Consider the following 14,439-nt stretch of genomic DNA (forward strand, 5'->3'; position numbering starts at 1 on the left):
AAATTTCATGTTATGTATATTTTATTATAATTTTAAAAATGCATACTTTGCCAATACTGTGTCAGTATCCTGTGATGATGCAATCACTGAAAAAGTTAACATAAACTACCTTACCTCAGCAACACAACAAATTGACCCCAACGCTTCGCCACGAAAACCGTAAGTTGTCAAACGTTCAAGATCCTCATGACTGTTTATTTTTGAGGTATAGTACTTCACTGCCATTACGGGGGCATCAACAGCCTTGACACCTTCACCATTGTCTCGCACCTCAATTTTATCAAATCCATAGTTTTCCTATAAAAAGTTAAAAAGCACTTTCAGCATAAAAAAACTAATCAGTAACCACATTTAGAAAACAGAAGGAACTGCAAGTGAAACAATTTGTCATTTACCTTTTATGAACATATAACATTATGGAAAGAAGAGTTTAAGTTCTTTGGCTGTACTAATGCCTCTTAGAGCACAATGAACAAATCCCTTGTTTTCTTCAGACTCATGCTGAAGTCAGTCTGAGCTTTATGGTTTCTTTAATTATTTCACTATACTGGCTATTTATGATAACTTATGCTTAAATTTGACTTGAAATATTCTTCTGAATTACATACATTACAGCCCCCTAGGGGCTGGCCCTGTGGTGTAGCGGATAAAGCCACTTGCCTGCAGTGCTGGCATCCCATATGGGCGCCGGTTCGAGTCCCGGCTGCTCCACTTCCAATCCAGTTCTCTGCTATGGCCTGGGAAAGCAGTAGAAGATGGCCCAATTTTATTTATTCAAAAGGCAGAGTTACAAAGAGGCAGAAGCACAGAGAGAGACAAAGGTCTTCTGTCCACTGTTCACTCCCCAAATGGCTACAACAGCCGAAGCTGGGCCAGTCCGAAGGCAGGAGCCAGGAGCTTCTTAAAGGTCTCCCATGCAGGTGCAGGAGCCCAAGACCTTGGGCCATCTTTGACTGCTATCCCAGGCCATAGCAGAGAGCAGCTGGGACTCGAACCAGTGCCCCTATGGGATGCTGGCACTGCACGAATCAGCTTTACCTGCTACATCACAGTGCTGGCTCCTTTGGTCCCTATATTTAAAAACAGTGTTACAAAGCCTGTAGAAGTCCTTCTATAAAAGTAAATTCAATATTTAAATCTGGCTATGAATTTATTCAGCATTTATCAGTATCTACTTTGTAGATATTTTTAAAGATTTACTTGAAAGGCAGATTTACAGAGAGAGAGAGAGAAAGCTCTTCATCTACTTCGTTTGGGTTCACTCCCCAAAGGGCTGCAACAGCCAGGGCTGGGCCAAGCCAAAGCTTCAACTGGGTCTTGTGTGTGAGTCGCAGGGGCCCAGCTACTTGGGCCATCCTCTGCTGCTTTCCTAGGCACATGAACAGGAAACTGGATGGAAAGCGGAGCACTTACAACACAAACTGCTGCCTATATGTGATGCTGGCATCACAGATGGTGGCTTGACTTTGTAGAACTTTTATATAAACCACATTAAATGTGCTCCTCTACGTAGTAAGACCAATTATACTTTTGTACAATAATAGCAGTCCTGAGGAAATGTGTTTTCATAACTAGTTAATTAAACATTTAAACAGACCTTTACTTTTTACTTAGATGCCTGGAGTCAATTATATTTTAAGATCTGCATTTTGGTAGTTAATGATATCTCCATAAAATAAAACAAACAAAATATTTATTCCCAAAATACCAATTTAATTTTAAATTGAGAGAAATATGAGAAATTAAATCTTTGATTTCTCCCTCTAATGCTTTGTATATCTGATTTATCTAAAACACTCCTGATACAGTATTATGTAACTTAAAATTATTAAAAAAGGTATACTATTTTAAAAATCAGAATTAGTAATACTATAGAAAGATTTTTCCCTTTTTTTTTCAAGATTTATTTATTTGAAAGTGAGATTTACAGAGAAAAGAGAGAGATCTTCCATCTGCCGGTTCATTCCCCAAGTTGCCTCAGTGCCCAGGGCTGTGCCAGGTCGAAGCCAGGAGCCAGAAGCTTCATTTGGTCTCCCATGTAGGTGCAGGGGCCCAAACACTTGGGTCATCTTCCACTGCTTTCCCAGGCACATTAGCACAGAGCTGGATTAGAAATAGAGCAGCCCAGACTCCAACTGCTACCCAAATGGGAGGCCAGCACTGCAGATGGCAGCCTAACCTGCTGTGCCACAGCACTGGCACAGTTTAGCTTAATGTTCAAGAGGCTGCTTGAGACACTTGGGTTCCACACCTGATTCCAGTTTCTTGCTAATGCACACCCTGGGAGGCAGCAGTGATGGCTCAAGTCACTGTGTTCCTGTCATCCACCTGGGACACCTAGATGCAGTTCCCAGCTCCCTCTTTTGGTTGCTGTGGGCATTTGGGGAGTGAACTAGTGGATAGGAACTCGATTTTGTCTTTCTTCCAAATAAATAAACAAATATTTTAAATGGGAGTGGGGCTAGCATTTGGCCCAGTAGTTAAGATGCCCATATCCCATATCAGAGTGCTTAGGCTTGATTCTCAGCTCTGGCTCCTGACTCCACCTTTCCTCCAATGCAGGCCCTGGAAGACAGCAGGTGATAGCTCAAGTAGTTTGGTCTGGGCTACTGTGAGACCCGGATTTTGCTCCTGCCTCTTAGTTCCAACCCTAGCCCAGCCCTGGTCATTATGAGCACTTGGGAAGTGAAACAGATGATGGGGGCTCACTCTCGCTGATTCGAAAAAAAAAAAAAAAATACTGGGACCAATGCTGCAGCGCCAGTGGGTTAGGCTGCCACATACGATGGCACATGGGCTCCAGTTTGATCCCGGCTGCTCTACTTCCAATCGAGCTCCCTGCTAACGTGCCTGGGAAAGCAGCAGAAGACAACCCAAGTTCTAGGGTCCCCGCATCCACATGGGAGACCCACACAAATTCCTGGCTCCTGGCTTCAGCCTCACCCAACGTGGGCATTGTGGCCATTGGGGGAGTGAACCAGCAGTTGGAACATCTGTCTTTCAAATAAATAAATCTTTGAAAACAAAACCAATATTTTTATTTTAAAGACATTTAAGAAAAAGATCCTATCCAAGACTCTTATGTGTTATGTGTCAGATATAACTCAATAATATTTATTATCAGTTGTACTCTAATCAGACTGAATCATGGGCTATGCCTAATAAAAAAACTCTGACTCTGAATTTCAATTAAAATAAAGAAATATTTATAGAAACATCACAAAGAATGCTATCATATTAATTCAATGATTTTATAAGCAGCATTTAAATTTTAAAATGCAAAATTTATCAAGCAACAAGTGAAACGTTTTAAAATAAGATTAGATGAAAACAAATAAAGAACAAAAGAGTATAAGACAAACAAACACGAATAACCAAGGATAGACAGTAAAAAAATACAGATATTGGGAAGCAGGCATTTAGATTAGCCCCAACAGTTAAGAAATCCATGTCCCAAATCTGAGTGACTGGGCTGATTATCCAGCTCTAGCTCTTGCCAATGCAAACTCTGAGAGGCAGCAGCGATGGCTCAAGTGACTGGGTTGCTGCCACTCTCATGGGAGACCTGGACTGTGTCTGGCTCCTGGCTCCAAAGACTGATGTCACAGATGGTGGCTCTCTTACTTGCTTGTTTTCTCTTTCTCTCTCTCTCTCTCTCTGAGTCTATCTCTCTGCCTCTCATACAGACAATAAATTGATGTTTTAGGTGATAAAGTCCTAAAGAACATGCTTTCCAATTTACTTTAGAATGCTACAATGTTGATTTAAATTAATATTTATTTTTAAGAATTTACGCTCAAGACAAAGGATCCAATATGCTAAAAATAAGAACGCAAAGGCAATATTTTAAGGAGAAAACAATTGCCCAGCCCTTTTTTGCTTTAAAGGTATTTAGCTTCTCAAGGCAACTCACCAATTTAACATCTATGCTTGTGGCACCCGCATCCAATGAGTTTTCAATGAGCTCTTTTACAACACTGACCACTGAAGTGATTATCTGAGAACTTGAAAGGAGGCGAACTGTTGCTGCAGGCAACTGTTTCATTGTGGCTTTTAGCTGAGGAGCTGGAAGACAAAAATACAAGTTGCAGAAATAAGAATTTTTAAACATTCCTGACTAGCAGAATTGATACAATAATAATGCTATTACAATATTAATGGCCCACATTTATAGAGCCTCACTGTTTGTCTAGCTATATAAGCATACACAATATTATTTACTTCTTACAAACCCCCTATGAAATAGGTGCCATTATCATCTCCACTTTCTAAGATTTCTGCTGCACAGAAAAGCTATCAAAACTTGTTCAAGGTCATCCAATTGTGATGCAGAGCTAAGATTTAAAAACAGGCAAGTCATTCCATGCTTCTTCTACTGATATATAATGTAACCACCTGTTAGGCATAAAAATGACCCAAGTGGGTTTTTAAAAAATTAATGATAATAGGCAGAATACTGCTTTTCTCCTCTCTTGGGGTTTTTGTGTGGGTATAATTGCTATCTACAATTCTGACTTTTCTCCTATCAATCCTTTATTTCTAACAGCCTGCTGAAATCACTAGCTCAAACTCAAAAGTATATTAACCAGCTGCCCCCCCAGTCCCAGAATATTTCTATTGGAGTAATACATTCATCTTGATCTGATAAAAAATCAGTCCCTAAGATCCATCAATTCTTTTGTTGTTATCTCTCACATTTAATTCCTCCTTTTAACTCTCTATTAATAGATCAAGCTCCCAAAATTATAAAATATAATTTCCTAATTACCTTCCATGACCCCTGATAACCCAATCTATACTACCCATTAATTAAAATTATCAAAATTACAACAATTAACTACCACTTATTGAAAATCTAATATGCTAGACACTATAATGGGATTGCATTTCAGCCTCCAAACTATGAAAAGCAGGTAGTATGTATCATTATTACAACCATTTGAAAAGTCAGAAAAAAACAGAGTGCTTTGCACAGTGGTTAAGATGCCCATGAGATACCCACATCCCCTATCAGAGTGCCAGCTCTACCGAGTTCCCGCTTCCTGCTAATGTGTACCCTGGGAGGGAGGCAGCAGGTGATGGCTCAGATGGTATGTCCCTGCCACGGACATGGCAGACCCAGACTGAGTTCCCAGCTCCTGCACATATCGGGAGTGACCCGGTAAATGGGAGATTTCTCTCTGATTCTCTTAAATTTTAAGAATTAAAAAAAAGGTTAAAAATCCAAATCCAACTGAATGATTAAGTTACTGTGCCCAGGTAGTTAACTTAGTTAACTTCTTCATAAGCATTTTACCTCAAATGTAGTTCCTTATACTTCTATGCCAAGTCTTAGTCCTTTTTTTTTTTTTTAAAGAGAAGAACCGAAAAACTTGCATCATTGCAAAGCATCCTTTTTTTTTTTTTTTTTTTTTTTTTTTTGACAGGTAGAGTCATAGACAGTGAGAGAGAGAGAAAGGTCTTCCTTCCATTGGTTCACTCCCCAAATGGCCGCTACGGCCAGCACTGCGCTAATCTGAAGCCAGGAGCCAGGTGCTTCCTCCTGGTCTCCCATGTGGGTGCAGGGGCCCAAGCACTTGGGCCACTCTCCACTGCCTTCCCGGGCCACGGGCCACAGCAGAGAGCTGGGCTGGAAGAAGAGCAACCAGCACTAGAACCCAGCGCCCATATGGGATGCTGGCGCCACAGGCGGAGGATTAACCAAGTGAGCCACGGTACCGGCCCTAGTCCTAGTCCTAATGCTAACTGAACCTCACTGAAGACACATAAACATTGGAATTATAGGGACAAGCATGTTCCAACAGATTTCTTAAAAACAAACATTTAGTTGAGAAATTACACTATGGCAATAATTGAAGAATAAGAGCAACCATGCTACGATGAGTGTAACATATGATCTGTCTGGCTGGTAGTGTCCTGGCAATGCTATCTCTTTGGGATGTGGATAACACAGTCATGTGCCTTAGCAACAGTTTATGTGAACATCATTAGTCATCCATATGCTTTGATGAATTATGATGTATTTTTCTACCACTCAGCCCCTTTGCAGCGAGGATATCCAGATGCAAGAATCACTGTTAATCTGAACTATTCAGATACCAGACGTGTCAGATAACTATCATTTTCATTACCCTGCCTAAAGCATCAGTTATAATCACGTAATTCCCCAAGGCCAATAAGATAAAGCTCAAATCTCTGTGGGGCATCAGAGGTCCTCCACGTGCCAATCCAACCGTACCAACCTTACGTCCAAAAATTGTAGCCCAATAATTATTTTTTCCTACTAAACCCTTTGTTCAAATAAAAAAAAAAACAAATCATACAGAAATTCCACATGTAAAAAGCTTTGCATGTGTCTTAAGTGCCTAATTCCAGAAAACAAACTGTACCTTAGTAACTTAATTCCTGTAGAGCAGGGGTAGGGAATGTCTGGCCCAAAGGTTGTATACAGTGCCCTAGAAATCATCTGGTCTGGGCCTGCCAAGTTAACCGCAGAAGGAACTCCAAATTCAATAAATTTATAGCAGGTTAATTTTTAAGCTGATAACTTTTCTACCCTATAAAAGTTGTTATAAACGTTCAAATAGCCCTTGGCATAAAAAAGGTTCCCCACTCCTACTTTAGAGAGTCAATATCCTTATGGACAAAAAAATGGGGGGAAAAGGGTTGCCGGCACTTCAGCATAGTCTAAGCCTCTGCCTGTGGCACCGGAATCCCATACGGGTATCAGTTCAAGACTTGGCTGCTTCATTTTTGATCCAGCTCTCTGCTAATGTGCCTGGGAAAGCAGTAGAAGCTGGCCCAAGTCCTTGGGCCCTGCACCTACGTGGGAGACCCAGAAGAAGCTCCTGGCTCCTGATCAGCCCAGCTCTAGCCGCTGTGGCCATTTGGAGAGTGAACGAGCAGATGGAAGAGCTTTCTCTCCATCTCTCCCTCATCCTGTCTATAACTCTACCTCTCAAATAAATAAATAAAATCTTAAAAAAAAATTGAGGGGAGGGCCAGCACTGTGGCAAAGCAGGTTAATACTCCACTTGCAGCGCTGGCATCCCATATGGGTGCCAGTTCTAGTCCCGGCTGCTCCTCTTCTGATCTAGCTCTCTGCTATGGCCTGGGAAAGCAGAAGATGGCCCAAGCACTTGGGCCCCTGCATACATGTGTGAGATCCAGAAGAAGCTCCTGGCTCCTGGCTTCAGATCGGCTCAGCTCCACCCATTGCATTCATTTGGGGAGTGAACCAGTGGATGGAAAACCTTTCTCTGTCTCTCTCCCTCTCACTGTCTGTGACTCTGCCTCTCAAATAAATAAATAAAATTTTTACAAAAAAAAAAAAAAAAGGAGACCCCAGGTACTTCCTTAATATACCATGATTTGTTACAAGCACAAACTCTGCAGTCTTGTTCCAAACAAAATAGTGATGCTAAGGCCAGCGTTGTGGCACAACAGGTTAGGTCACTGCCTGTGATATTAGCATCCATATGAGTGCCAGTTTTGAGTGAGAACTGCTCTACTTGCAATCCAGATCCCAGATAATGTGCCTGGGAAAGCAGCAGCAGATGATTCAAGTACTTAGGCTCCTGCCACCCATGTGGGAAATCAAGAAAGATTTATTTATTTATTTGAAAGGCAGAGTTACAGAGAGGCAGAGGCAGAGAGAGAATGAAGTCTTCCACCTGCTGGTTAACTCCCTAAATGGCCGCAACAGCCAGAGCTGGGATGATAGGAAGCCAGAAGCCAGGAGCTCTTTCTGGGTCTCCCACGCTGGTGCAAGGGCCCAAGTACTTGGGCCATCTTCCACAGCTTTGCCAGGCCACAGCACAGAGCTGGATCTGAAGTGGAGCAGCCAGGACTCGAACTGGGACCCACATGAGATGACTGCACTGCAGGTGGTGGCTCTACTCACTATGCCACAGGGCCAGCACGGAGTTCCTGACTCTCAGCTTCAGCTTGGCCCAGCCCCGACCACTGCAGCCATATGTGCAGTGAATCAGTGGCTGGAAGATCTCTCTTTCCCTCCCTCCCTCTCTCTCCCTAATTCTGCCTTTCAAATAAATAGAAAATATCCATAAAATAGAAACAAAAGTAATGCCCAGAACAAATGACTATTTATGATTCTTTCTCAGAGCACACAAAAAGAGCCATGTAAAACAAGAGTCAGCAACTAAGCAGGAAATGGAGTACTGGCATTGTAATCATTACACAGGATTTTAAGGGATGCAATTCTGGGAAAAGGCGAACGTACTGGGTTCACAGAGTGTTAAATAGTCACAATTAATAAATAAAACTGTATTTTGCTCACAGAGGCAAAGCTGATCAGCACAGTAGAAAGAACACAATCTATAGGTCTGGGGGGGGTTCTTCTTTATTACATGAGAACTCAAAAAAATCACTAGATCCTTCTGTAAAAATAATTATCTGTAAAAAATGGAGATTATGCCTCACTTGTTTATTCTGCGAATTAAGTAACAAAGTATATATAAATGTTGTTCAATAAATGATAAAGGGTGTGATTTAAAAAGTTCGTGATGGGGTGGGCGTTGTAGGGCAGCAGGTTAAGCTGCTGCTCGTAACACCAGCATCCCACACTGAAGTGCCAGTTCAAGTTCTGGCTACTCCACTTCTACTCCAACTCCCCACTAATACATCTGGGAGATATCCGATGATGGCCCAGGTCCTTGAGTTCCTGTCACTCAAGTGGGACATGCAGATGGAGCTCCAGGCTCCTGGCTTCAGCCTGGCCCAGCCTCAGCTACTGAGGGCATTTGGGGAGCAAATCAGTGGACGGAAATATGTGACCCTTTCTCTCTGCTTTACCAATATATAAATACATTTTAAAAAATAGCTTGTGGCAAATGGAGTTAGAAGTTTACTTTGACCTAAAAATATTTGATTTTTTTTCAAAATAGGCATTTTCTATAAACTTTTTGAAGACTCTGTATATTACCAGAGCTTATTATATAAAGGAATGCTGGGGACTCTTAATGCTAGCAATTACCTTTTGATTAATCTATCAATTTGCTTTGGCATTGGGTACTCAGTTTTAAGGAGAGCAGCTGTGAACAACTCCATCTCAAGGGATTTTTGGATCACTCTGAAGGGCTGGGAGAATTCTCAATCAGTAAGGGCCATGGTGGACAGGCTGCCCCACTGTCAGAACATTCACACATGTAGGTGTTGTCACAGGTAGAAGGCACTTATTACATTCTTCCCAAGACTCAGACTGGCCTCAGTTCCAAGCCCACAGATCTGCACTGTCCAACATGGCAGCTATTAGCCACATGTAGCTATTAGGCACTTGAAATGTGGCTCATCCAAACAGAGAAGTGTCAGTAAACATTAGATTTTAAACTCGGCATTAGCAAAATAAAAAATCTAATTAAACTTCTGCATTGATTATCGGGTAAAATAGCATTTGATATTTTGGACATATTAGGCTATATACAATACTGACTGGAGCTGGCACTGTGGTGTAGTGGGCTAAGCCACTGCTGCGTCATGGGCATCACACATGGGCAGCAGTTCAATTCTCAGCTACTCTGCTTCCTTGTTCAGCTCCCTGATAATGTGCTAGGAAAGCAGAAGAAGATGCTCCAAGTGCTTGGGCCCATGTACTCACATGGGAGACCCAGAAGCAACTCCTGGCTCCTGGCTTTGGCCTGGCCCAGCTCCAGCCATTGTGGTCATTGGGGAGTGAACCAGTGGATGGACGATCTTTCTGTCTCTCCCTCTCTCTCTGTAACTCTGCCTTTCAAATAAAATACATTTTTTTAAAACTTTTATCCTAAAAAATTAAATATTAACTTTTTTTTGACAGGCAGAGTTAGACAGTGAGAGAGAGACAGAGAGAAAGGTCTCCCTTTTCCATTGGTTCACCCCTTAAGTGGCCGCTACAACTGGTGAGCTGCGCTGATCCGAAGCCAGGAGCCAGGTGCTTCCTCCTGGTCTCCCATGTGGGTGCAGGGCCCAAGCACTTGGGCCATCCTCCACTGCCTTCCTGGGCCACAGCAGAGAGCTGGACTGGAAGAGGAGCAACCGGAACAGAATCCGGCACCCCAACCGGGACTAGAACCTGGGGTGCCGGCGCCACAGGCGGAGGATTAGCCAAGTGAGCTGCAGTGCTGGCAGAATATTAACTTTTTCAATGTGACTACTAGAAAATCTGAAATGGCACATGTAGGTTTGACTATACTTCTGTTGCAGAGTGCTGGACATAGAATCGGTTATAAGCACAGGCTCTAAAATCACACTACTTTGGTTTTATCCTAGCTTTTACACTATTAGCTATCTAACACTGAGGAAATTAAACTCTAAAACTCAATCATTTAATCTATAAAATGGGGACAAAAATGGTCTCCTATTACTGTGGTGAGAAGCAAATAAAGTAATGCATATACAGAATGCATTACTATGCTTAGCACAAAATGCTAAAAGAGTCAAGGTACTTTGATAAAATTGAGTTCCTCCAAACTCCCATGTGAATAATCCCACAATTTCCGGCCCCTGCCTCTAGGAGGACTAATCTCTCCACCATGGGTTCCACAGGTCTTCTACCTTAGTTTAAAATCCCAAGGATCTAAGAAAAACACTGATCAACAAAGCTTTGGGGTACATACCTATCCTTACCTCAACCTTTAATCTGGTACAATCATTTTAATATCATCTTTGTCTCATTCTCTACAATACCTCTTCCAAAATCTTTTTGCCCTTACATCCCTAATTTCATTCCAGTCTTCCTCATCCTTTTAGTTTCCTGAGGTCATGGCCATTCACAGCATGAACTCTATCATACCTGACCTATCCATCCTACTGTGTCGTCTGGTTCTTAAAAAAATGTCTGCATCTCTACCCATACTCTTCCTCCTTCAGTGTCAGGCCACGGTCTCTTCCCCCCTAACTGCTATGGCCTGAATGTTTGTGTCCCCAAAATTCCTATGTTGAAATCCTAACCCCTAAGGTGATAGTATCAGAAGTAGGGCTTTGGGGGAGGTGATTAGGGCACGAAAGTAAAGCCCTCATGATCGGGATTAGTGCGCTTAAGAGGTCCCAAAGGACTGTCGTATCCCCTTCCACCACATGAGGGCACAGCAAGCAGGTACCATGTAGAAGCCAGAAAGCAGGCCCTCACCAGACACCGAATCTGCCGTGATCTTGAAGTGGGAGGAACCCATTTCCTTTGTTTATAATACATGATATTTTGTTACAGCAGCCTAAGCAGTCCAAGGTACTAACACTTTTGCTTGTGTTCGTTTACCTACTCTCCCCACAGGCATCTTGGCCTTGAAAGCAAAAACAAAAAATTCATCCTCATTTTTACCTCAGCAATTATCTTTAAGTAACCTATATTTAGGGTCTTCAACTCCCTATTGCCAAGTCATTTCCGAAACGTTCATAAAATGACTTACACCACAATCACTGTTGGGATTCTGATCTCTTCAAGCTCACCAATGATCTCTTTGGTCACTAATTCCTTTCTCAAGATCCACGCTCCTTGACCTCTGAACCAAGTGTCACTGATGATACTACTTCATTTCCAAGGATCTTGTCCACACTGCTTTGACTTCTGTGTTTTCTTCACTCTCTTCACAGAAATGTGAGCATTCCCCAGACCCTCTTCCTTCTTCTTAGGTATCTTAAAACCCGAGTCTAAATTCACACATCCTCAACACTCATCTCTCTCTTCCCAAGTTAAGACAGGTATTTCTAACAGTGTCACTGCCACCTCAAACAGAACTTACCTTCCTGCCTTCCCCTCTAGCCTTCCACTTATCCTCCCTATTCCTCAAAGTCTTCAATCGTCCTTTGTCAGCAATCCTTCCTTATTTGCACACCCACTTGCTCCTAATGCAATCCTCCTTATCAGTCTGGACCCAGTTCCATATCATCTGCGACACAATCCTTTCTGATTACCCAACTAGGCCTGACCTTCTCCCCAACCCCCACACATTCCCAAAGTGCTTGACTGCATAACTTGTGGGATGCTGATCACACCTCTGAAGTGAACTGTACCACTTTTGAGTGCAGGGAGTTATACAGTATGTATGGTTGGATGCCACACAAAACAATCACCATAATTTACTCATTGCAAACAATTCCTGAATATTAAGGAAGGACCACTAAAAACAATTTTATCAGCACCTTTCTTGCATCAATGTAGGCATGAGAAAGAATGCCTCAGTAAATCGCCATTGCCTTAATTCATCCCATTATACACTTAATTTTAACTGGCTCCATATCATCCCCTAGCACAGCTCTATCTCCTAACATCATTTTTTTCTGGACTCTGGAACCTTATTTCCTCCAGGGCCTTATTTACCTACCCTCAATATATCATTATTATGATGAGCTTGAGGTAATTTAGACTTAACATGTCCCAAAATGATCTCAGACGCTTTCTCTTATTAACTATCTTTCTTAACCATATTTCTGATTTGACAACAGCTAACATAGGACTTCACATACATTATCCCTTTTGACCCTCATAACGTTAGCATGTATACTAACTTCTCTATCACAAATGGGATTTAAAGGCTTGGAAACTCACTCAAGATTACACAATTATTAAATAGCAGATGGACATCTTGGCATGTCTGACTCCAAAGGCTGTGCCCTGGAACACTTTTCCACCAGACAGGCAGACCAAATTAGAAACCTCAAGTTTACCCTCGAAATTTTTGCTGGTACCCAGTCTATGTAGCTTAATATGTAAATTTTTCTCAAATTTGTCTCCTTTGTACCACCTCTATTAAGACACTCAACACTTCCCTTGAACTATTGCAATAATCACCTAATTGATATTTTGACTCAAATGCAACTACATACAGGGCAGTGTTCTTCCTGTAACTGAAGTTTCATCATGTGCTATTCCACAATATTTTAAGGTTTCCAAATGCTATTTAGGATAAATCCAATCATCTTAACTGAATCTCTGCCTACCTTTCTAATCTCATCCTATCATCTTCCAAAGGCACCCTGTCAGTCATACTACACACTTCTCTCTCTCACTGTGACGGCATTCACTCATTCCTTGGCTCACACAGTTCCCTCTAGGATGACTTCTGACCACCTTCCACAGCTGGTTCAAGTGTCATCTCCTCAGGGAAGCCTTTCTTCTCTGCTCCCACCTCTCCCTTCCATAGCCCCCATAGATGGCATTCCTTTCTGTCCCCCACTAAACCTTTTCCTTATTTTGAATCCAAAACTCACCATGGGTTACTCTATTTGTCTATTCCTTCCCCTTGGCTCAGAAACATCTGAAGACTGGGATTTTATATTAACCACATATCCCTAACATAATCCTGGAATACAGCATTCTTCTGAGCGTGTCCCCAATGATCTCTTTTGAATAGTGGAAAGGTTAATGTCATGCTTACAAATGCCAGCACAGAATGTCTGAAAATGCCAGGATCATCAGCCTTCCACATTTGCCAAGAGGAAAATGGAACACTCCTGCAAGGATCCTGATGACCAGGAAAGTCAGGTAAAGACAAGAGTACCTAGAAGAGAAACAGCCATCAGAGAGCTCACAAGCTGTGGGGAGATCACAGACAAACTTAAATGAGCAGAATAAATATAACCCAATTATTTTCATAGAACATAGAAGACATCTAGATGTATCAATTTATTAATGTTTTTGCGTTACTTCAGCAATAAAAATCACAAATTTTTTTTGTAATGTCAAAGTAAAGAAAATCTGATTTTATGATTTCAAAAACTCTATAGTCAAGCCTTTTCTGTTCTCAATATAAATTTTTGGCATGCTCGGGATGTAACACAGGGTGCTTATCTTCAATGTACGGGAAAAACCTAGATTGACATCAGTAAAAATCGTGATTGACGGAAAAGTTTGCAAGTGCCCCTTAAATGATGCTACAATATATAATACCATAAAGCCCCACACTCACTCTCAAGATTAACATTTCTGCCTGGAAAACAACTTTGCAGTTCCGTACCCAGAAGGGTCTGCGACAAAGGCCACAGGAGAACACTAACCAGCTCAGACCTGTTCAGCGAATGCTACCCAACGAGTGCGCGCCCGCGAGCCTGGTTTCACCTTCCCGCCCCTGGGCAGGCGCCCACCGTAGGCGGCGGCGCTCGCGCTAGCACTCGGACTGGGACGCGTTGTGGGGAGAGGCCCTCAAGTCTACGGGAATGTAAGAATGCACGCCCGTTATCCACACGACAGTACCTTCCTGCTCGCCCGAGGCAGGAAATCACCGTCCACTAGCAGAGAGCCGGCGGCGTCCCACCTGGAGCCCAGGCCCGGCCACGCGGGAAACAGCCCCCTTCGCTCCCAGCGCGCTTGCGTGCGGAGGGGCGGGGCGGGCACCCGGCGCGCGGCACTTGGTCCCGCCCTGCCAGGGTTAACGTGGGATTGGCGCTGCTCGTAGCCAATCGCCTGGCAGCAAGGTCAGCCCTGAAGGCTTCCGCAAGCTGCGCAGC

General features: G+C 42.7%; 1 protein-coding gene across 7 annotated transcripts in view; it reads right to left on the bottom strand.

Annotated features, from left to right (window-relative positions):
- The window catches only part of PMS1 (PMS1 homolog 1, mismatch repair system component), a 117,345-nt gene that overhangs the window by 79,511 nt on the left and 23,395 nt on the right, over positions 1 to 14,439 (bottom strand). For 2 of the 7 annotated variants that reach the window (XM_051849352.3, XM_002712339.6), the window contains exons 1-4: positions 14,186 to 14,348; positions 13,371 to 13,493; positions 3,914 to 4,065; positions 115 to 297 (exon numbers count right to left, since the gene is read on the bottom strand). In XM_051849352.3, coding sequence (XP_051705312.3) covers positions 115 to 297; positions 3,914 to 4,045 — 315 coding nt within the window. In that variant the 5' untranslated portion in view covers positions 4,046 to 4,065; positions 13,371 to 13,493; positions 14,186 to 14,348. Of the gene's footprint in view, positions 1 to 114; positions 298 to 3,913; positions 4,066 to 13,370; positions 13,494 to 14,185; positions 14,349 to 14,439 lie in introns of those variants that run through there. The other 5 variants (XM_089330196.1, XM_089330197.1, XM_008258829.5 and 2 more) reach the window with 3 other exon arrangements.

Source organism: Oryctolagus cuniculus, chromosome 3 (genome assembly GCF_051225735.1).
Source record: "Oryctolagus cuniculus isolate XC-2025 breed Fujian yellow rabbit chromosome 3, ASM5122573v1, whole genome shotgun sequence".
NCBI lineage: Eukaryota > Metazoa > Chordata > Mammalia > Lagomorpha > Leporidae > Oryctolagus > Oryctolagus cuniculus.